This window comes from Ctenocephalides felis, unplaced genomic scaffold (assembly GCF_003426905.1).
Source record: "Ctenocephalides felis isolate EL2017-DRISC unplaced genomic scaffold, ASM342690v1 CF-g0.4_SCAFFOLD_01604, whole genome shotgun sequence".
Classification (NCBI taxonomy): Eukaryota; Metazoa; Arthropoda; class Insecta; order Siphonaptera; family Pulicidae; genus Ctenocephalides; species Ctenocephalides felis.
The window spans coordinates 12,438,929-12,464,263 of record NW_020537758.1 but is presented as its reverse complement, the minus strand read 5'-3'; the positions used below and the strand labels follow the sequence as shown (position 1 = coordinate 12,464,263).

Below are 25,335 nucleotides of genomic sequence, written 5' to 3'. Positions count from 1 at the left end.
TCAGCTCTTCTCCCCATCAATAAGAATGGAATGTTTTTTGAACCATTCAAATCGGTTGATCCGTGCGCCCGAAAACGTGACTGGAAATTTGTATCCATACATACATACACACACAAATACACACATCAATTTTTTCGAGGTATGCCAAAATGTTCAGAAACCTTCAAAACGTCGAGAAATGTAAAATTTTTAATTTCGATTTTCGGCCCATTACAATAACTTACACTACGGGAAGTTAATACTATTTGAGATCATTAGTTGTAGACTGATAAACTTTTGGACTTTAGGTCAGAAGAAAAATGCTAGAGAAAATTTGCTGTTTTTCAAAAATTTGGGTTACACCATAGGCGGGGTGAAAAGGTACGACCAGAAAGCAAAAAGTCCAATGTGTTATTTATAATTCTAAATGGATTTTACAAAATAATTGCCTTAAGGTACAATGCAATGCACCAGTAGTTCATTACAAAATCTCTAGCCTACGCTAAAATCTGTTTACCTCCTGACTACAAATTCAAAAAAACAGATACATTCCTTTCTAGTACATCAATTTGCTAATGATATATCGGTGTTTCAGAAGAGAACATTTAAGCGCGTTGCTGTGATTTGTGTGCTCTATCCTACTACCCACTCTTCTAAGCCGAAGTCGCTATCTGATGTCCGCAAAGAGATAGATTGTCCGTGGGTCATTGTGTCTTTTGCCCCTGCAGGGCCCGATAACTGATAGCCCACCGAGGGCTTGATTAGTTCTGCCTTACACACCCTTTGACACACAGATACCGATAGTCTATTTCCGTGCAAACGGACAATAGTAGAAGAGTGACTTACGAAATCTATTTCATGGGCGACCAACCATTTTTATAAAGATCAGTGGGTAGAAATGTCTTCCACCATCAATATTTCAGAAACAAGTGATGTTAAGAATATTTCTAATAACAATATTTGAAATTAGAGGGAAAAAGATGTGCAGCCAGTCATCATCTCAATAAGAGAGAAAAAACGCGGGTAAAAACGTTCAAGACCGATTAAAAAAGAACAAAAGATGTATGTATGTGTATGTATGTGCGGATACAATTTTTTGTCGACGATTTTGTGTGTATGTATGCTCATAAACAAATTCTTGAAATATAAAAATCTGCAAAAAATTTCTTTTTCGATTTTTTCTGCTATTAATTAATTGCAACTGTATATATAATTTGTATATTGATTTTTATTAATTCGGGATAAATTATAATTGAGTGAGGTTTGCAGTGCAAATTACGATGTATCAAAAACAAGTATAGTTAAGAATTTTTTAACAACAACAATTGCAAGTAGAGGGAAAAAGATGCATAACCAAACATTACCTTGATTCTTATGGTATTGATATCGGGAGATAAGCAGCAAAGTTTGTAAATCCATAACAAAAGTATTTTCTTTTGTTTTTTGGTTGTGAGCATTGTTGTTTAGTTTACAAGACCTTAATATAATTTTTAAGTGTACCGTATTTACTTGTTTTTTTCTTCTAATATTTATATTTATATTTCGTTAGATATTTTTATTTATTTCGGATACAGGATTGAATTTAGTAATTGCCGAAAATAAATTATCTTAATTGAATTTATTACATTAAAATACAACTCTGAAACAATATAAAGCCTAACATTAGTATTACCTAATACAATAATTTAAAGAAAAAATGTTATGATGAGAGGTTTGTAGATTGATTGAAAAAAATCATTTATTATCCGTTACGCAATTTCCATTTAAGTCCCAAATCTGGAAAATAATAATTAAGAGCAGTTTTATAAAATGTAATGTTAATTTTAAGTTAGATTCAACAGTTTTTTTTATATTATAGCTTTCTCGTGGGTGGGTTAAAAAAGACCAACTGACCTTTATCCTGGCAAAGGTGTAAATAATAAAAAATAGTAGATAAAATAGAAAATTAAGTTAATAAAAGCTAAATAAATACTTTTAGTCTAACTTTGCTGATGGTTATCTGACGATATACTATCAAGGTTGTATACAGTGTTACCCTCTGTAAAGCATGTACCCATGAAATTTATTACTTCTGCATTGGTTGAATAATGTAGGTGTCATTTTGTAAAAATTGTTTTAAATTTAAAATAGCTTTCTCGTGGGTTAAAAAGACCAACTGACCTTTATCCTGGCAAAGGTGTAAATAATAAAAAATAGTAGATAAAATAGAAAATTAAGTTAATTAAAGCTAAATAAATACTTTTAGTCTAACTTTGCTGATGGTTATCTGACGATATACTATCAAGGTTGTATACAGTGTTACCTCTGTAAAAATGTACCCATGAAATTTATATTCTGCATTGGTTGAATAATGTAGGTGTCATTTTGTAAAAATTGTTTAAATTTAAAAGTAAAACATAATGTGCTGATGATTATCTTACGAAATACCAGATCAAGGTTGTATACAGTGTTATCTCTGTAAAAAATGTACCCATGAAATTTATATTTTGCATTGGTTGAATAATGGAGGTGTCATTTTGTAAGAATTGTTTAAATTAAAAAAAAAACACAGTGTGCTGATGATTATCTGACGAAGCACCAGATCAAGGTTGTATACAGAGTTATCTCTGTAAAAAATGTACCCATGGAATTCATATTTTGCATTCATTGAATAATGTAGGTATTATTTCGTACAATTTTTCTAAAATATAAAATAACACATTGGACCTGTTTGCACCCTGCATGTCCTATTTCAGCCCGCCCATGGGGTAAAAACGACCTGGGTACAAATTTTTGAAAAACAGCAAAAAAAAACATATTTCTACAATGATAAACTAGCTGGGAGTTTTACTGAACATTGTCAGATAGTTGTTGATTTAAAAAAAAAATCATCATATTATGCTTTATCATTTTTATTATGAGTTCGCAAAATATTCTTCGCAGTTATAATTTCTTCCCATCAGTATTCCAAATGTGCATTCTGCACAACAAGAAAAATTCATTATATTCCTGGCGTATTAAATCATCCCCGCTGTTAAATGCGTACAAGGATAATAATTTATATGTGACCCATATCTTTCGTATTACAATAACACGCTAGGTCACTAAATCCGTTATGCGTTAAATCAGAGTCGGTTTGCAGTTGTTGGCTGAACTCTCCTTGTTCTCTGCTAAATTCGTGACCTCGAGGACGTTTTGTTTTATAATTCGCAATAAATATTCCGGTGTCGCACGGTTCTGTGACCCGAAACAAATATTTTGAAAATAATTTTAAGTTTTTTAGTAGTATTTTAAGCTTTTTTCTTTGCTATATGGTCTTTTTTTTAATATTTAAAACGACTGAGCGCTTTTAAATATGGCAAACGGCTGGTAAATTTTGTGAATTAAGCAGTAGTGAAGATGAGTTTCAAATTGACATTCATACAGACAAATTTTACGAAATTACTATTCGCACCGATGATAGTGATGAATGTGATGATGATATTATCCAACCAACAGAAAGAAGAAGAAGTGCGACAAAATAAATGAAGAGCGGAAAGACATTAGCGAATGTGCCGATTTTCCTTCAATATTCGAGTTTGACATACATCAACAAACACCCCGACTACAAATACCAAGCAATATAAGACATCCAATAGATTATTTACTTTATATTTTATAAATGAATTATTAGACAATATAATAGAAAAAATAAACAATTATGGCAGCAAAAAAATGACTAAATATACTGACTAATCAGTGGCATATTCTAAATGCGAGAGAAAGAAAAAGGGATTGTATTGTCTGTTATGATAGAACAGCACCAGGAGGAAGGCGGCGAACAAAATTTTATTGTAAAACATGTCAAAATCAACCAGCTATGCATTTTGGAAAATGTTTTGAACGTCACCATTCTTTATAAAATGATCAAAAGTAAATTAATATTATAAATATATGTCCTTCAATGAACAAATTTTTCTCAAACAAATTGCATAACATACACAATGAAATTAAGTTTACAGCCGGTATAGTAGATTGTTTTGAAATCGGTGCCGTCCTAGTGTTAATAGTATAATTTTGATTCCTTTATATTCGTAACATTTCGCAGCCATGTTTTGCAGGAAAATTCCATACTATTCTAAGAATCTACATGCGCGACATTTGTGAAACCGCACGGAGTAACTTTGTGAATTTGCATATTGCTACGGTTTGCAAACGGTCTTTGTAATCCTTCGGGGGACCTATAAAATTTTGTTGATACTTTCTGAATATTTGTCACAGCTTAAATGTCCGCACATTTGCACTGTAAAGACCTCGCCGGCGTGTCGGACTCGCGCAATTGGCGGTCTAGTCTAAATTGCTGAACAGGGAAGGTCAAAAGTAAAGGAAATTGATGTCAATAACCAGAAAATAATTAATTTTATAATTTTGTACTGATTTTTATATTGTTTTAATTACTCCAGCTGTATATTAATTTTATACACTGTTAATGATATAACTTTTGTTCAAAATTTTGAGACAACTCAACAATTCTTATTAGATTTCTTTTGATTTGATCTTCTTTTTTTCAATTTATTTAACAAAATCTTATAATAAGTTATTTATTCATACCTGTGATTTTTTATTTGATTCACTAAAACTATTTCCAATTTATCTGAAATAAATCATTAAATTTAAGAAGTTTAATTTTAACTTTTTTAGAACTTACAATAATTAATGAATATGTGTTGCTAAGGAATGATTTGATTAAATAGTATTTGGAGAGCTTTTCTGGATAAATCTTCTTTCTTTTAATTCACAATTGTGATTTATAATAATATTTACAGTTATTTTAATTTGATAACTAAGTCTTGGTAATTAAAATTTAATACTTCTTAATTCAACGATGATTTTATTAGACATCGATATTTATTGTTTTTGTATATTAAATCATGACACACTTTATCTAATTTGCTCCAATATTACTTAAAATATTTTTTTCAAATAATTGTAATTATTAATTTTATTTTTGACTTTTTTGTTAATAAATTGCAAAGCTATTGGGAACTTAATAATATGTTGGCTTGTTAAATTAAGTATTTCAATTATTATCTTGAAGGAAAAGATCAAGTTTTCGTTTGAGAATCCAATTTCCCAATAATATGATTTCTTGACTTCTCAAGTGATTCTGAATCGTTTGAAACCAAAATTGTAATGTGTATATGCATATGAGTAAAAAATTGACATTTTGTTAGAGTTTTTTCAGAAACGGTTTCACCGATTTCAAAAATATAAAAGCCATTCGATAAAACACGATAAAAATCATGTTGATTGTTTTGATCGACTATCGGTCAAGTTTTTATAATCAGCAGAAAAGTCTAACAATTTTTGATAAAATTCTGAAATGATTTTGAAAATTTGAAAAACTGGTTGAAGATATTGATAGGAAATCGCATTGATTAGTTTTTGGTAAAAATCATAATTAAACGTTGAATCTTTATGCGATTTTTGTAAAACGACAGATTTTGTAGTTTCAAATAACATACTAAAATATTATAAACCTACGATAAGCGGATAAATTATCAAAATTTATCAAAATTTAGAATTTCGACGAAAGCTTGAGCGATTCTAATCAGACTCTATGCTGATTCTGATAAGAATCTAGCTAATCATCCAACCAAATTGGAAATTTTTTATGTCTTCAGGTTATGAAGGTTTCTGAACATTTTAGCATTCCTTAGAAAAAATTATATTTGGATGGATGTATAGATACTATTTTTCGTCAACGTTTTTTCGGGCGCACGGATCAACCGATTTGAATGGTTCAAACAACAGTCGATTCCTATTGATCCTAAAAATCCTAGAACTGAGTTGAATGTTTCAAAAAGCATTCAGTTCGTAATGATGAGGAGAAGTAATGATTAGTATTTGCAAAGGCAGGTCTAGACGTTTTGGAGATGCGGAGCTTAATGTGCAAAAAATTGCAGTTTTTGAGAGGAATAAGCATCTGATTTGAAGGATACAAAAAACCTTATATTATAAAATAATTCGGATTTTCAAAATTTTAATTCTGTACGGGAAGTTCCAGCAATTTGCCTCAAGACACAATGCCATACCCCGCTAGTTTTATTTTTATGAAACTTTGTATAACAATGAATATTGTAGTCAAAAATTTATAGGCCTACGATGAGCGGTTCAATTATAAAAATTCATTAAAGTTTAGAATTTTGCCGAGAGCTTAGCGATTCTAATTTGGCTAACTAGTTTATTATTGTTTTGGTTAGAAAATAATTTTATAAACTGGTATTCCACATTCTATGAATTAATAAATATTCAGATATCTCAAAAAATCCATTTATAATCCGACTTATCCCCAAATTTTCTCAAATTGGCAATCACCGGCACAGACAGTATGTATACCTACTAGTACTCGTGTTCTCTACGAAACTCAAGCCACGTTATTAGATTTGGAACTCAAGTCGGTCCCCATTTCTCCTGGGGACGTGCGACGCACTACTAAGGGAGTCAATTCAATAACGCACTCCAAAAATGCTTTGAATTAATCCTCTCACAATAGAGATACATAATACATATTCAGATACCGCAAAACCGGGATGGGATGTACGCTCCGATGCCCCTTTGCGGGGGCTCTGTTTGTTTGATAAATATAATAGAGAAAGCTTGAGAATTGGCGCACATGTAATGGATACATGGAAACATTGAAGTCACACCGATACGGATTCATTGGGTTCTTTTAAAAATAAAAATTGAGACTTTGAACCTATTTGCCCCTGGTCGACCCTACTGCTTTTTGTATGAAAAATTTTAAGTAAAAGATATATTTTGTACTTTACGTATTTTGTTTTAAAATAAAATAATATCTAAGGAAAGTGCATACCGTGAGAAATATAGTTAATTACTTTTGAACAAATTGTTTGATTTATTATAAATTCTTACAATTTATGTTTCCTCGTAGAAAGTATGAAATCTCCGAACGAAATCTTCATAAACCACTCGCGCTAAGTGTTAGAATTTGTAATTCGATTAGAAACGACTCTATCGTTAAAACCGCATAAAATAATAATAAAGTTCGTTACGTATGAAAATCTCCAAAGGTCAATATATAATAATTTGTTGTAATCGGGCTCCTATCTTTTGCTCGCCCGGCGTGGGTATCATAAATTAAATCATGCCCAACACAAAACAGATAAGCCCGGGCTAATAACATACGATCCGAACAGTTTGTACTTTCATTATAAATGAGACATATAATACAATATATCACGGACTTTCTCATTACAATATCGATTACATTGAAGTACAGATTAAACCGAAGCTTTCATAAGAAAATCGAGAAGAAGAGGTTGGAACTATAAATTGCTTGGAACGCAAATAACGCACATGAGCTGACCTTAGACAGATACGGAACTTCTCGTAATAAACTGATAACAGTAAATTTATTAAAACTGGTTTTATTGATCAAAGATTATGAGAGCCGGATAAATAACATATTTTTTCATTTTAATTTATTTTACTCTCATGGAACTTCATGAGAGTTTGATAAATTACATAACTAACTTGCGGAAGAAACATTTTGAAGCTAATTTTGTTTCTCTACGTTTCAAGACATTCCGATTCATAAACACAAAAATTGAAAAAATTAGGTGTATATGTGAGCCAAAATTTGACTTTTTGTCAAATCTGCACCACGACCAGTGCGAAAGTTTTGTGTTGTCTGAATGAAGCTCGTGACAAGTATATTCGTCAATCACATAGAAAGTTATGCTGGTAAAATATATGTGCCTGGCATCGGTTATATAAATCACAGTCATTTTTTATCATTGTTAATGCATAGTATGTTTACAACAAATTTACAATTAAAAACTTTAGCATTGCCATTTATTTCATCCCAGATTGTTTCATCTTCCGCCTTGCATTCGGAAATTCTCCGCCGCGTTGTTTCAAGACGTGTTTCCTGTTTCTCGGTAAAACAATGTTCTTGTTTGAATATTACAGCGACGTTGTTTTATAAAAAGAGGTCGCTTTACGTTCTAGGAATTATGCTAAAATTATCTCATCTAAAGTTCTATCTCGTTTATTTTTAAACTTAATTGCATTAGCAGGAAAGTACGGGCGTTCGCAAACGAGGATATTATTACTAGAATATTTACACTGTGCGCACATAGCAACGCTTTTAGGGGAATGGATAACATTTCAGGACAAAAAATCGTAAATACTTTATAAAAGAATGCTAAATTATTACAAATGCCATATCATAATTCATTGATTTTGACCAGTGTATAAATATAATTTATCGTGTGCAGCTTGTAATTTTTCTTGGCATAACTCCAAAATTTTATGACCACTAAATCATTGTGAACATCAAGCAATAAGATTGAAAAGCATGTATTATTTAAATGTCTCGTAAATCATTTTTAATAAATAAAATTACTTTTAATCTTGTAAGATTTCAGGGATATTTTGAAAACTATAAACATGCTTCGGAACATAGCACTAATTGCTATTTAAACAATTTGCTGATATATTATATATAACTAGTGGTGCGTGGCATCGTGCCTCAAGGCCAATTGCTGGAACTTTCCGTTTTGAAAACTTTGAAAAAAATATATATTTGAGAATTTAGAATTTATTTGGAAAAATTAACTTTTTTAAATGTTGGAAATTTTGAAACATATGCATATGTCTAATGAGCAATTTTTACCGCATGGCATTTTTAACCACCCGTAGAGTAAGTTATGGTAAACGCAAAAATTTTTTGCATATCTTCACGTTTTAAAGGTTTCTGAACATTTTGGCATATCTTAGAAAAAATTGATGTATGTGTGTGAGTGTTTTGTGTGTGTCCGCAATTTTTCGTCCACGTTTTCGGGCGCACGGATCAACTGATTTGAATGGTTCAAAAAACATTTGATTTCTATTGACAGGAAGATAGGTTGATTAGTTTTTGGCAAAGGCAGGTCAGAAGAAAATATAAATCTAGTTTTTGAGAAAACGGAGTATCCGATTTTTGTATGATTCAGAAAAATTTTACTTGTATTGATGAAATGAAGAATTGGTAAAATTTTTGGTGAGGCAGGTCCAGCGGTTTCGGAGATACAGAGGAAAATGTAGAAAAAAAAAGATATTTGGCGGTCTAAAATGATTATTAGACATACGCACATCACATTATCAGATATCTTATAGAGATTTTAACAATAAGTATAAATTTTGTTTACATTCCTATGGGTTCCGTACCAATGTTTACCCGTTAGACAGCGACGCAGCACTTACGCGCTTTATATTTTGTCTCTATGCAGTTAAAGCAGTACGATTGCTTTAAAAATGTTCAGATTTTCCAAAATATGTCAAAATAAAGAAATATTTTTTTTTTAATTTTTTTTTTTTTCAAAAAAATAATTTTTTGTCTAATTTATAGTTTCTCAAAAATCTTATTTTTTCGAAGTAAATTTTTTTCAAAAATGTTAATCGTTTTTAAAAAAATAATAATTTTTGGTACGGGAAGTTCCAAAGGGCACGATGCCCTAATTGCCTTAAGACAGAGTTCCACTTACAGCACAGCTAGTTCTTCTTACGATGTTAACAAAAAGTGCATGCTAATGTCCATCATAAGTACAGATTAGACTTTATGTACCATACGAGGATCGTCTCGATTAAGATAAAAACGTAGTCGGGTTCCTTTATCTAAATAGCTTTTAATGCTACATAGAAATAATGGTGCAACGTCATGATCATGATCCAATGTTCGGAATAGCGTCGTGTTTCCAATCAATGGACTTCTAGTGGCTTTAGTGTAATCCAGCGATTACTGATTCTCCTTCATCAAGCCTAACATAATACTCGAACCTATTTAGGCGGAACGATTTAGGTACAATGGAATTTGAATCGACTGAGCTGAATACATATAATACAATGTGATACGATCACGGGCTATCGGGTTGGTATAATGTATTAAAAATTCAATACTTGGGGTAAGTTTCCAGAACGCGGGAACGCGGTTTTATTGATATAGAAGGCAAGATTTCATGGCGGGCGATCTATTTAAATTAATCTATTTAAATTTTATGGTAATTTAATAAGTACTTTAGAAAATTCATTAGGATCAATTCCATTTTCGCCATGATCTGATTGCTAGTTCGATATAACACGATGGACTTTGGGCGGTGTGAAAGCACTTAGCCTGGCTTCTGGTGTCATTACGGGTTTGGAACTCACTCCCCTGATAAACGCATCGCCGGTCAGGGTTAAGAAATTTTAGAACATGTTTTATAAATCCGGCAGTAATATTGAGAATCAAAATGGCTAATCTGAAGCTGTAAAAAAGCTGTAGATCTCATAAAAGGAACTAGTGGTGTATGGGATAATAAAAGGAACGAGCGGTGTATGGCATCGTGTCTTAAGGCAAATTGCAGGAACTTTCCGTACCGTAACAAAATGTTCGAGGAATATCAAATGTTTTCAAATAGTGTGTGAGCTTTAAAATTTAGCCAGAAATAAAATTAAAATCTGAATTATTCTCGATATACAAAAAAAAAATGTTTGAAAAAAAAAGTTCAAATTTTGAAATACTTTTTTTCCCAAAAACAATTGTTTCGTCAACATAAGCAGAAAGTTTTTAGAATCATTCAAATTCGATGTTTATTTCTCTAAGAAACTGCAATTTTTTGCTCCTAACCTTTGAAATGTGTGGACCTGCCTTCACGAAAAACTAGTTCTCTGTTTTCTGCACTCTTTCCTCCGTATCTCCATAACGGCTGGACTTGCCTTTGCCAAAAACTAACCAGCACATCTCTCTATCAATAGAATTGAATGTTTTTTAATGGTTTTTGAATTTTCAAATCGATTCAGAATTGCGGGCTGAAACGTGGACGAAAAAAATTCACTTTTCGCTATTTGCAAAGAAACGGCTTGGCAGATCGTCGCACAAAACTGACAAACGATAGCCCTTATTGAGATACATCTAATGGTTTTTAAATTTTTAAAATCGGTTCAGGCGTTTTTGAAAAAACGTCGGCGAAAAATCTAATTTTGACAAATGCCAAAAAGACGCTACTAATTTTTGCAAATGTTGACGAATTTTTAAAATTCGACGACTTGTCGTTGGGCCGTATTATTTTAGTATGATCTAGAAGACCATGATTACCGTCAAAAAAAATTCATAAAAATCGTCAAACATTGAATGTTTTTTGAACCATTCAAAACGGTTAATACGTGTGCCTGAAAACGTGGACGAAAAATTGCGGACACACAAACCACACACACGAACACACACACATCAATTTTATCTGAGATATGCCAAAATGCTCAGAAACTTCTGAAACGTAAAGATATGCAAAAAATTTATATTTGATTTTTGGCCCATTACTATAACTTACCCTACGGGAAGTTAAAAACGTTTTAGATTTGAGCACTATTATTTAGTTTACGATACTTGAGTATATGTTTTAATTATACGTTATTTAATTGTTTTTCAAGGTTTATTGTTATTTTTAAGTCAGATTCGATAGTTTTTTTGTATAAACTCTTGAGAATATTACATGTGGTTGGGCTAAATAAGACCATGTTATAAATTTTGAAAAACAACAAAAAAAAAATTTCTGCATTGATGAACTTGATAAAAATTTTACTGAACACAGTTTGAATATTCTATATGTCTTATTTTTTGTGATGTGCTAAAATTGTGCTGAAAGTCAAATCGGGCCTTTACCTACTTATATGAATGAAATTGTACTTTATGAACTATTTTATTGATATATGTAAAAAAAATAAGAAATTTACTATTTTTCCCTTGTACATCCCTACACGTTAGTCGGAAAGTTGAGTCCGATAGTTAGTTGAACAAGAACACTGACACAAACTTTGCAAAATTAATTAACGTGCGCCGACGTCCTCTCCATCTAACAAACTCGTGCAATTCCTTGATACTTATGTCCGGACGTCGGATCCGGTATTATTATGGAGTACTTCGGTAATATCACCGAGTTGATTGCATGAAAAACTTCGACAACGACAGAATTGTAAGTGGAATAGATAAAGTTAAGGAAAATGTAATAACAAACTAATAGAAATTGCCTCAATAAATAGAACAGATACAATAGCGTATATTTATTGAACCCAGGTAATGTCTTGTGAGCTGGAAAATATGCACTTCGTAAGTTGTACCTCTGACAAGTTGAATATTTACAGTAAAGTTTAAACTTAAAGGTGCATAGTTTCAATAAATCATGTAAATACTAACTGTTGACTACCAATTCACCACCGGTTTAACAAGTTGGCTCAGAAATCAATAACTAGTAATAATTATTTAGAAATAAGTGATTGTAATATATGGACAGTCACTGTCGCCATGCGGCATCATATATAATGTTAAAGTAATTTAAATTTCAATATTTCTCAGATAAATTCTTAGCAATTATTGTAAACCATTCTGTATATATATATATATATATATATATATATATATATATATATATATATATCTATTCCTCTCAAATAAAAATTTATATTATATTTCCCAGAGTGATTTTCCAAAGGGCATCTTTTCAACTAAAATATCGTTTGTGCCTTCCATATTCTTCATATAACTTTGCATTATCGCATATGTGGCCGACTAATGTTTCAACAAATCATGTTTTTTTGCATTTCATCGCCCTTCAAAAGTTTTTGTGGCTCTCTAAGGAGACATATGACTATTGAGAAAATGGGGTGTACAGATATATGTTCATATTTTTCGATCATATATAATCACAAATATGTGTATGAATATATTTAAATTTATAAGCACTTGTGTTTTTTCGTGATATTGATATTAGTTTTCATTATTAACTTCACGTAGGGTAAGTTATTGTAAAGGGCCGAAAATCGAAATTGAAATTTTTTACATTTCTCGACGTTTTGAGGGTTTTTGAACATTTTCGCATACCTCAGAAAAAATGGATGTCTGTGTGTGTGTATGTATGTATGGATACAAATTTCCAGTCACGTTTTAGGGCGCACGGATCAACCGATTTGAATGGTTTAAAAAACATCCGATTCCTATTGATAGGGAGAAGAGCTGATTAGTTTTTGGCAAAGGCAGGTCCAGCCGTTTTGGTGATACGCAGCAAAGAGCGCAGAAAATATAAATCGAGTTTTTGAAAGAACGGAGTATCCGATAAAAAACATTCAAACAAAAACAAAACAAAATTAGTAATGATTGTGAGAAGTGTTTATTCGTTTTTGGCAAAGGCAGGCCCAGCCATTCCAAAGATACGGAGCTAAATATGTAAAAAATGGCAGTTATTGAGAAAACTAAGCGTCCGATTTAAATGATTCAAAAAACTTTCTGCTTGTCTTAACAAAATAATTGATTTTGGAAAAAAAAAATTGTTTCAATTTTTTTTTATCAAAAAAAAATTTTTGTATATCAAAAATAATTCAGATTTTATTTTTAATTCTGACTATAGCTCTAATATACCTACTTTAAACAAATAATTTCAACTTTGCAATTCAGTTTATATAATTCTTATAAATATTAGACAATGTTACAATATTTATAATAATCTATTTGTAAACATTCAGTATTCTTCGAACATTTCGTTACGGTACGGGAAGTTCCAGCAATTTGCCTTAAGGCACGATGCCATACACCCCACTAGTTGATTTTATATGTAGGCTAGAGCGAGGCTTGAAAATGCGCGGTCAGAAAGGTCCACCACATTTTGTAACAAAAATATTTGAAAGTAGAGGGTGAAATATATAAATTTAGCCATCACATTGATTCTTGCAGCGTTGCTATCAAAAGATAAACGACAATATTTGAAAATCCATAATAACAGTATTTTTTTTCTTTGTTAGTTTTTTTTTTACTTCGAGCACCAATCAGCTCAGAAAATGCAAATTTCCCAGCGCACCGTGTCAAAATATATTGCAATACAAAGGAATTCTTCCAAGCACCATATGTTACAATTTGCATCGAAGCACCGAAAAACGTTATCTCCAACTTTTTCTCGAATTTTATCGATGACCGTAATTTGGGGGAGCTCACAAACACAATCAGATTGAGTTCTAACAGAAAGGGAGCTCTCTGGAACTTATATGGTAGAAGTGACCCTTATAGAAGCGCCTCGTCCGGTTCAGCCCACATTTAATAAACGAGAAAGAGTTCAGAGATTGCGGATGCTGCAGTTGACTCAGCGTTCTTCCTTCCTCATTGTTCGAGAGAGGATGGCACTGTCTGTCTCTTCCCATTGTTTGAAAATGATAGTGTTGGGAGAATTAAGATAATATTCGATGTGAAATACTTCAAAGGTTCAATTTGATTTTCTGAAATAGTCATCATCGGTAAATTCAGTGTGAGCCAAACGAACTACATTACAACACATGATATGTAATGAACAATAATGTAACTAAGTTCAGTAAATTTTCCAGTCAATTCTTAATTATAGAAAGAGGGCTTCCATTAATCAGGTGATCGATTATTCAAGGATTTTAGAACCCACCTTACCCCTTGGTGATACGTGGTGATATTCAAAATTAACCTTTCCCCTTCCCCTAGCAAACATTACGTGTGTTTTTAGTTACAAAAAAATCTTAATATTATTAATTTAATTGAAAATGTTTGGATTTTTTTTTAAATTTAGGTGCATTTTTTTTTTTAAATTCAGATGATATTTTACTAGACCCCTCCTTCCCCCACTTGATTTTTCATGATTTTTTGTCAAATCCTCCCTATCCCTAAGAGCCTCACGCAATTAATGTACTCTCAAATTAGTTTTTTTACTATTACTCTAAAATTTTTTATCTGCTCTTTTTCACCTCATAGCGGAGTCGTATCACATGTAATGAACTAGTGGTGCATGGCATTATGCCTTAAGGCAAATTACTGGAACTTCCCGTACCATTATGAAATATTCGAGGAATATCAAATGCTTTCAAATAAATTATTATAAATACTGTAACTTTTATAAATCGTTTCATAAACAAAATGTAAGAACTTCGAATATCGAAAAAAATATCGATGACGACGTTTTTTATATATGTTTACATGAAAAGTAGTTAAACAAAACTTAAATTGAACGGAATTAAAATTAAAGGACCTTATTTCATGTTTCTGAGAATTATATAAATTCACTTCATAACAATTAATGAGCTTTAGAATTGTAGCTGGAATTAAAATTAAAATCCGAATCATATTTTCGATATTTAAAAAAAAATGCAAATTAAAAAACCTTAAATTATGAAATTTTTTTTTCGAAAACTAATCGTTTCTTCACACGCAAAATGTATTTTGAATCATCCAAATCAGATATTTCGTTTTCTCAAAAACAAAATTTTCAGCACTTTTAGCTCCATATCTCCAAAACGGCGCGTATTGTTTTCATCAAAAACTAACCACAATTTTGCCCATCATTACAGAATTGTTTTTTGAATTATTCAAATCGGATGACCAAATGTTCACTCAAAAACTTAATTTCTATTTTTTGCACTCTTTTCTCCTTATCTCCTAAACAGCTGAACCGACTTTTGCCAAAAACTAATAAGCTCGTCACTAAATTTTATCTTATCAATAGAAATCGAATGTTCTTTAAATTATTCAAATTGGTTAATCCGTGCTTTCGGAATCGTAGACAAAAAATTGTATCCACGCAAAACATATACACGTACACCCACATACATCCATTTTTTTAAGGTATGCGAAAATGTTCAGAAACCTCTGAAACGTAAAGATATGCAAAAATGTTCAATGTCAATTCTTAGTAAGTCAAAAAGTTTTTATGAACCTAAATGATAAATAATCGATTACAGTGTCTATTGATATTCCTAATGCTTTATGGCAAAAGTGAATGTAATTAACGTAAAATATATTATATATGTACAATTTCTAAATCTAATCAAATATCATTATGTATATATAGATGTCGTATGTTCCAAGGGGACACTGTGAAAATACAGTTAAATACAGTGAAATGGCATTAAGAACTGGCATTATGTAAATTACCATCAATTTGAGTCGGATTCGTCGTAATGGCTTCGACCATTTCCAGTGCACTTGCTAATTTATTCCTTGATAGTCCTGGTCGGTTTGATACAGGCAGATGTTTGAAATGTCGACGATTTGATATTATTTAATTATTGTGTGAATGATCATTAACAATTATCGAATTAAATATGGTATAGAATTTCCAATATAACGTTAGAATTTAGCAACAATTATTGTCAGTGTGCCATCTACAAAATCAATTAGTCTCGTCTTAATAATACTTTTCAAAGTATTATTGATTTATTTAACTTTATTTTTATGTATGCATTGATTTATTCATTAATTTATAAAAATATGCAATTATTTGTTTGTCCCATCCCCAACCCGCACGGGCGATTTTATCTTAACCTGAAACGACGCCTAGGTCGAGGTTAGCGTGCAATTCAGCGCACCGGTTAGGTACGGGACATGTAAAAATAAAAACTGAAGGAAATTATGAACCAAAAACGTTATTAAATATGACAGTAACTACAATCATAATTTTACAGAATTAAATTTAAATATACATAACTGAAAATACTGAAATGTTTTTCACGCATGATTGAGATATTTATACATGACCCGGTAAACACCGATAAAAAATATTTCTAGAAAATTTTTGGTATGAAAGATAACTATCTGCAGGTAACACAAATTATATGCAAAGCATGCCACATATAAATATTTTGAAAGTGATTTCTCATTTAAATTGAATTGGCTAGTTTTATCATCATCATCGAATACAGCAGATAAATTTAAGCTCTTCCAAAAGCTCACAAAAATCTTGATAGAAATCTGAGTATATATATATATATATATATATATATATATGTTTGTATGTATGTATGTATGTGTATATAAATTTATGGGTATGTATATGTCTATTATAATAGGGTTCTTTTTACCTCCGGCTGACGTAGCATTTATTCGCTCGGCAGGCAGTGTAATTATAAATTGAAAGCATAGAATTAATGGTAAACGAAATGTATGGGTACCCACGTTGAAAATGCTGTGTATAACCAAAACTTAACTGCTTCAAATACAATAACAAGGGGTAGAATTAACAACTCATTCTAATGGAAAATTTATGGAAGGCCATTCATCGGCTTTTATGTGCACGATCAACAAAAAGCTAAATATAATTAATATTTTGCAACATGTTTCCAATATCACAGTCACGCTTATGTATATAGAAAATACATATATGAAATATAGAGATATTTTATTACACTTTTGTTCAAAGGCTGAATGGCTGCGAAATTCGATCGTTTGGCGATGATTAAATATTTAAAATATTTATTGATAGCCATATTCAGACAATTTTGTTATGTCTTGCGAAGCTTGGAAAATTTATTTCTCGTATTTCAGAATTGATACGTATCTATACACACACACATATATATATATATATATATATATATATATATATATATATATTTATAACTATATAAGTCGAAAGACCAAAAAAGACTTGGATTGGATTATGCCATGTTTTCTATAGAAAGTGAATAAAACTTCCAGTTAGTTTGTATTAATAAAATATAGACAAACTAATGGGGTTTATTGTTTTTATAATACCGCATTGTATATAGCATTCAAACAACACATCCTTACACAAAAAGTATTAATTTTTTTGATACTCTAGAAATTGTTTAGAAAATGCCCTACTTAGCAGAACAACGTTTGCCGGGTCAGCTAGTATATATATATATTTATATATAAATATATATATATATATATATATATATATATATATATATAAACTTCATTATTTATCTAACAATGTTAATATGTACATAAATGTTTATACATTGATCAATCCGACTGACAAATTAATTATTATGCAATTATGGTTTGTTTACACAAATTCATTACACAGTGTTATGATTCACATATATTGCTCTAAAATAACATGAACAACAATAGTAATTAACTAATAATTACAATTATTGACATACAAAATTTATATGATTGGAAGCGTTGTTAATAAACAGAGAGCTTATTTGATTAATACGGGATTAATAGAATCTGTTTATATGTGTTTGGGTCGCATCATATATAATAGAATAAACATACATATTTATAAAGTAATATAAAAAACATACATATTTATAGTTATGACATTGTATGATTTTAAAGGTAGTAGTGTAAAAGTATTTTTACTGGTGATCCTTGTATAGAATGCACTTTTTTCTTTTTTAGTTGTCTTGTAATTTCGTTCATTTCACATGCGAATATTGTGTCATATGTCTAACTTTTGACACATGCTGCCTAATAAAATGAACCCATCAATTGCGTCAGCATCACGCCCCGAATGAAGATAATAAAATTAGTGACCACATGCCAATTACAAAGCGCCGACACACATTGTTGTTAAAGCGAACTTCGCCATCATGTACGAAGTCAGAGGTAATCAACCTTTGAAAAATAAGGATAATAGACATATTATATTTAAGCCATATAAAGATTTCCAGCTGTTTTCTTTCAAACTTGTCTGATACCGAATTTTCAATATCACATATCATATAATTATTTTCTGTGTTCTATTTACAAAATTATTCAGTCTCGTCTGAATCATATTTTTTGTCATAATATGATCCATCTATTTACCATTTTTAATATAACTAATTTAAAAATTCAACAATTTTTTGGGTGTCTCATCCCCAACCGGGTACGGGCGATTTCATCTTAACCTGAAACGACGCCTAGGTCGAGGTTACCGTGCAATTCAGCGTTCCGGTTAAGTATGGGACATGTAAAAATTAAAATTGTAGGTAATTTTGAGCCAAAAACGTTAAATTATATATTTTTTTATAAATTCTGGTAGATTTTAACTCACAGAATCCGGATTTAAAATATTCTACAGCTTTGTGGCACTTTTCAAATTTTGAAACTTAACAAGATAAATATTTTAAATAGGGTAGAGCATGCAATTATTTTGACTAGCATTTTTGTGGATATTTATTCAATTTCAAACATTTTACCAAAATTTATCATGTATATAGTATTTAATTTATTAAATTTTAGGCGAATTTAAATTAATTCATACATGGGAAATTTGGAAGGTTCTATTATTGGCCTTATTGAAGAGATAATCTTACGTATAATTCAAAATTGTCAGTAAATTATATTTTTGTTTCGGTCCAAAAATTAACAGAGTTTTTATGAACAAATGTGCATATTTCTCTAAAATAAAAACTGTGTGTACTATTTTTTTATAAATTTAAGTAGATTTTTTCAGAGGTATGCCAAAATGTTCAGAAACCTTCAAAACGTCGAGAAATGTAAAAAATTTCAATTTCAATTTTTGGACGATTACAATAACTTACCCTAGATAGAGGAAGTTAAAAATATACACGAATAACGAAATAATTAAATTATCATAAAATAACAATTAATATGTTATGTTAATTTCCGAACTAAAATATGAAACTATTTAAAACCACAAAGTTTTGTGTGTAAGATTCATCTTAACAAAGTTGCAAGAAATGAACAGAGATTCAATATTTCTCCCAAAAAAGCTTATCAATTTACATTTATAGTGTATATATATATATATATATATATATATATATATAATAGGTTGTCAAATATCTCCCTTCCGCCTTTTTGTATTATAAACCAATAGCAAAAAGCGGAAGGGAGATATTTGACAATCTAATATATATATATATATATATATATATATATATATATATATATATATACTATATTTTATTTACATTGTATTTCTTTAAAGGGTGGAAAATTCAGTGCGATATTCATATTGCCAATCATAATGAGAAACGGATTACAACATTTACAACAGAATTTGAACGTCCAACTTCTGAGGCAGCAATTGTGGCTAATGGATGAAGTTTGATTTTAAAGCAAAACTTGTTGATGCTTTGAAAGAGGTGAGGCCTCTACTGATCGAGAGCATCATTATTTAGAATTATTCGATTTAAAATTGCAATTTTGTTATTTAGATGGGCCTGCAGTCTGTGTTCAGTCTATACGCCACAGGATACATTATCAATATCTGGTATAATGCAAAAGGCTGGCATTGAAGTTAACGAGAAAGGAAGCACAGTATATGCTGCTACAGGTAATGATGCATATTAAATGATACATACACAAGCACCCTGCATATGTCTTTTGTTCATATGTGTATAATATTACATTTTATTCTTTAGAAATTGTCCTGACCAATAAATTTGGCAACGATCGCGAGGTATTCTTCTCGGCAACAAGACCTTTTATGTTTTTCATTCAAGACGAGACAAGTGGAACAATTCTATTCATAGGAGAAGTTTAGAATCCATTAGAAACTAGTAATGAATAAAAATAATCAGAAATTGTTATTAATAATATATCTTTATTTTGTTTTCATCTCATTGTCTTACAATAAGCATCTTAATAATTGAATATCATAATATTCATAATAAATAATGAGGTATGTATGGGGACTAGCAGTCCATGTATATAAGGTCTATGGTTAAAACAGGTACAATAATAGGAGGGAATTGGCAAAGCGGGCGCTGAGGATCTCTGGTAATAATGTATATTAAATTATTACTAAGAAAAATGTAATTCAGATATTATAATTACTAAAAACCTATTAAAATATAATAGGAAATTATAAAAATTGTAGGCAACATTATTGGAACAATTAGAAAAAGAGTGCGCGTAAGGATCATACGCGATTGAAGTAAAACTTATTTGCTACTGTATAAAGTAGCAAATTCAAGTTGAGTAAAAATAAATACATCATATAAAAATTTTGAATAATGTTTATTAGTAATATGGTAACACTCGTGATGCACACATTTATTAGTGTCGTCAATCTTTATACACATTTCTATAATGATAAATTATAAATTATATATTTATGATTACATTAAAAATATGTATAATATTTACAAACAATAATGTAATCAAAGTCGTACTTGAAATATGGCATGATCGTTTTAAAGTAATTGCTGATTAATAAATTCTATAATATTAATTCACACAGTGGATTATGTTAAACAACGCCTAAACAAATATTGTTTTTGTAAATTAACTCATCCTGTAACAATTGTGTTTGAAGAACTTCATGTAATTAAAATTAACATACATTCATTTACTGTTTGTATTTTTTTACTTTTTCGCTGACGATATAATCTCATTCCTTGAACAGCTGTAATATCCGTCTTGCCTAACAAATTGAAGCCATACTTTTATATTTGTTTTATTTATCAAGCCCTGCACATAGCTTGATCTTTAAATCATTTGCTTTTTTATGTGAACGTTAATGCAATGATCATCATCAATATTAGGAGGTAATAAATTAACCATATTATTAATGTCAACAGGCACATTTATAATTTGGCCAAACATTCCAAATTGTCCATTTGTATGTCGCAATCGTCTAATTTGCATAAAACACAACCTAGGTGAAATTAACCTTTCAGATACAGTATCTAGTTTAGGTAGATAATTTGGTATAGGTGGAAATACAAACCAGTTAAATTTACACAAAGTGGGAATTTTACCCGAATTTAATATCTTTCGACAAGTTTGACATCCAACCTGATTATTTGAATCAATAATCAAAAAACATTATTAAGAATTTGTTTTTGAGCATCATTTGATATTTCTAAGTCACTTTGAAGCCAAAGTCGATCACACACAAAACATACATAGCCAAAGCTATCATTTCTTACGCAGCGCAGATTTTTCCTTAGTTTCATTATTTATTTGCGATCATTTGCACTATAATTATTTATGGGGGACGGGATAAAATATTCTTCCGATCCTGACATTTATATTAACTTACAAATTATACTGCTAACCCATGTCGCGCCTAAAGAAGTTTTTACACCCATGTCGCGCCTAAAGAAGTTTTACTTCAAAAATTCAAGGTAGTATTGTACTCTTACCGCGGATACTATATATTAATTTTTGAAGATTTTTCTGAATTTGTTGTACCGTTTAAAAGACTTTTAACTTCCAATTTAGTGTGGTAATTGAGACTCATCATTTTATTTAAAGCAGTTAAGAACATTTAACATCACTCATATTGATGTATATGCATTTTGGTGTGAGGAGTAATTTAAAAAACATACTTATTATTTTTAGGTAAACTGTAACTATTAGTAGAGGATTGTAAAAAATTGTAGACGTGGATCTGTAGGATCATTAGAATCCATCATTAGAATTTAATTTATTTTTTATGTAATTTATTTATCGACATCCAGGTAGAATTTTCCCAACGTTGTATTCTCCTCAGGAAATTGTTTTTTCCATTCGCCTTTAAAGTATATGACGTTCAACAGCACCATAACAGCACCATAAACATCCGCTGGAACAAAATAAATTTGTCAATATGTGATCAAATAAAAATTATAATGGCAGCACTATCGTATTTGGTGACAGTACCATCACTGTTATTTTTATTCATTCCATTTGTGAAATCTATGGACACGATATCCGAGTCGTAGAATATTTTGGCAATCGCGATGAATCGCTGCCTTGGCTGGATCATGTGGGAAATGTAAATCCTGGTGTCGAAATCTAGATGGTAGCCAGGATTCTTGGCCTGGAGGAATAAATAGTAATAAAAATATAAGTAATATTAACAACATTTGAATGTATTCAACCTTTAGTAAAGCTATAATTTTTCCTGCACGCTCCCTGTTGCTCTGGTAACTATCAGGAAGGAGAGTAGTCAAATTTCCAACTTTAGTCTGATATTTTGGCCTACAGTAATATGAATTTGAGAAAAATATAATTATCTTTACATGCATAAAAAAAGCTAAAGTTATGCAACGTATATTTAAACAAGATTTTAAATTTATGTATAGCATAGTATTACAGTGTGTATATATTTACTTGCGTTCTTATATATACCAATAACTTTATAATGTTTGTGATGTGTATGCGTGTGTGTGTTTCGACATATATCTAGTATGGTATTTTCACATTTCTGAAAATTTTTTTTAAATTTTCTATATTTTGAAAATTGGTTTTATTTTATGAACACCATTTAAGCTGTTTGAAGAATATTTTTATAATTAACAATTGTACACATAATTTTGAATTGTGTAGTTTATTATATTATGATCGCAGTAAGTTTAGATTTGAAACTTGTTTGATAAATAAAATTTTTTTTAAAGTTTTGTTTCATTGTAAAACTTATACTAACTGGTCGAATCAATATGTAATCACATAGATTGCTGTACTAAATTTTTTATAAAATTAGTTTTAAGTAGTTATAAAATAAATAATTTTTGGAATACACGTTTAAAAATTGTAATGATCAATTAAAATAATCAAGAAATGTAAAAAGTAGTATTTATTATATGTTATTAACTTCCCGAAGGAGAAGTTTATGTTTTCATCAAAAAATCCGATTCGCTAATTTTATGTTTTCTCGACGTTTCAAGCCATTCTGAATCGAATGAGACCAAATTTGGAAAAAGTATGTGTGTGTGTGTGTATGTGTGTGTGTGTGTGTGTGTGTATGTGAACAGATTTTTTGCCGTAAATCGACGTTTTCTTAAAAATGACTGGACCGATTTTAAAAATTTAAAAGCCATTCGATGTATCTCGATGAGGACTATCGTCTCTGAGTTTTGTGCGGCGATCGGCCGGGCCGTTTCGTTGTAAATTGCAGAAAAGTGAAAAATTTTTCGCCCACGTTTTAGCCCGCAATTCTAAATCGATTCTGAAAATTCAAAAACCATTCGATAGATATTGATTGGGAATCGTGCTGATTAGTTTTTGGTAAAGATCGGCCGAGCCGTTTTCTTGTAATAACGTTTAAAAAAAAAAAAATTGACGATTTTTATGATTTTTTTTTTGACGGTAGATACCATAGTTTTCTAGGTCATACTAAAATATTACGGCCCTATGACAACTCGTTTAGCTTTAAAAATTCGTCAAAATTTGCAAAAATTGGTATAGTTTTTTTGACATTTGTCAAAATTAGACTTTTGATCGACGTTTTCTCAAAAGCGCCTGAACCGATTTCAGAAATTTAAAAGCCATTTGATGTATTTCGGTGAGGACTATCGTTTGTCAGTTTTGTGCGACGATCTGCCAAGCCGTTTCTTTGCAATTTAAAAAAAAGTGTTAAACTTTTCGTCCATATTTAAGCTCATCCTACCGAACCGATTTTAAAAAATCAAAAACTGTTCGAAAGATATTAGTTGGGAATGGTACTGATTAATTTTAGGTGAAAATCTACCGAGCCGTTTTCTTGTAATGAACTGTTGAAAAAAAAATTTAAGCCGATTTTCATGGAACTTTTTTTTGGCGATATACATCATGGTCTTATAGAACTTACTGTAATATTACGGCATTACGACAAGTAGTTTAATTTTAAAAATTTGTCAATCTTTACTAAAATTATTATCGTTTTTTAAAGTAGGATTGATGAAGTATATTATTTACACTTTTTTTGATTAAGTCAATTATTTACACATATCGGGAAGTTCATGTAACTTGCCTCAAGGCTAAATACCAAACCAACTAGTTTATTATATGCAAATGAGTGGTTTGTTTTCACTAGATAATTCAAATTGCTTATTTTGTGTTTTTTTCACAGAATGTCATTTGATTTTTATTATTTAAAATAAACGAAATTTAAAGAAATATGTAATATTAAACAATTTTTGAATTAATTTATATTTTTCTTTTAACCTTGGATTGATTTTTTCATATATCAAAATATTTAACCAACTCCACTCTCAATAAGTACACAGTAAGACTATTTTGCGCTAACTTTGTTAGTTTACAAATGTTTTGTGGCTAGTTTGTATCATCATTAATAATTTTATTGTAAACCAATAAGATAAAACTTGAAAAAAAATTGTATGTTTGTTTTTATATAATATTTAATGGCTTCACGTGTTGCAGGAATGTAGAACTAAATTTTCTATCAAAATTTAAAAGCAATTTCACTAAACCATTATGATTTTATTAGAAAATTGTTTCTGTTAATAAATTTCAAAATTATTCATGTATATGAGTGATATATAAAGAAAACAGTGAAAACTTGTCTGTATATTTAAAAATGTGAAAATATTTAACAAATTTTATACCTGAGAAAGAAAAAGCAAACAAGTGTACTGTAAAACACAGGTTAGTGAAAGAAAATAAAGTTCATTCAACACCAAATTTGATTATTTCAATAACCAACGACTAATTCATTGCAGTGTAAATTTTTAGAGAGTCTATTAAAAGAATGGAATGTCGTTATTCAATTTATAAAACTTGTTATTGTTATTGTTAAAATTGCAGATTCGAATGAACGTCGTTTCGATTTCAAAACAGAAGAGGCGTTCGAGTTTCTGAAACGCCATCTCGCACGCTCTGCAGTCGCACGTCTACAAGTCTTTTGCGCATCTATGCTTTGCGACTATTGGAGTTGGGGC

General features: G+C 30.3%; 2 protein-coding genes across 2 annotated transcripts in view; one reads left to right on the top strand and one right to left on the bottom strand.

The window, feature by feature from the left end:
- Positions 1–20,231, top strand: part of LOC113373386 (serine protease inhibitor 27A-like) — a 116,858-nt gene extending 96,627 nt beyond the window's left edge. Inside the window, exons 2-3 of the mRNA XM_026613687.1 lie at positions 19,903–20,021; positions 20,110–20,231. Coding sequence (XP_026469472.1) covers positions 19,903–20,021; positions 20,110–20,231 — 241 coding nt within the window. The remainder of the gene's footprint in view (positions 1–19,902; positions 20,022–20,109) is intronic.
- Positions 20,232–22,137: 1,906 nt separating this feature from the next.
- LOC113373385 (serine protease inhibitor 27A-like) lies at positions 22,138–25,306 on the bottom strand. Its single transcript, XM_026613686.1, has 4 exons — positions 25,233–25,306; positions 22,558–22,657; positions 22,337–22,496; positions 22,138–22,259 (listed from the first exon to the last, which is right to left on the bottom strand). The coding sequence occupies exons 1-4, from the start codon at positions 25,304–25,306 to the stop codon at positions 22,138–22,140; spliced, it is 456 nt and encodes a 151-aa protein (XP_026469471.1).
- Positions 25,307–25,335: the final 29 nt, after the last annotated feature.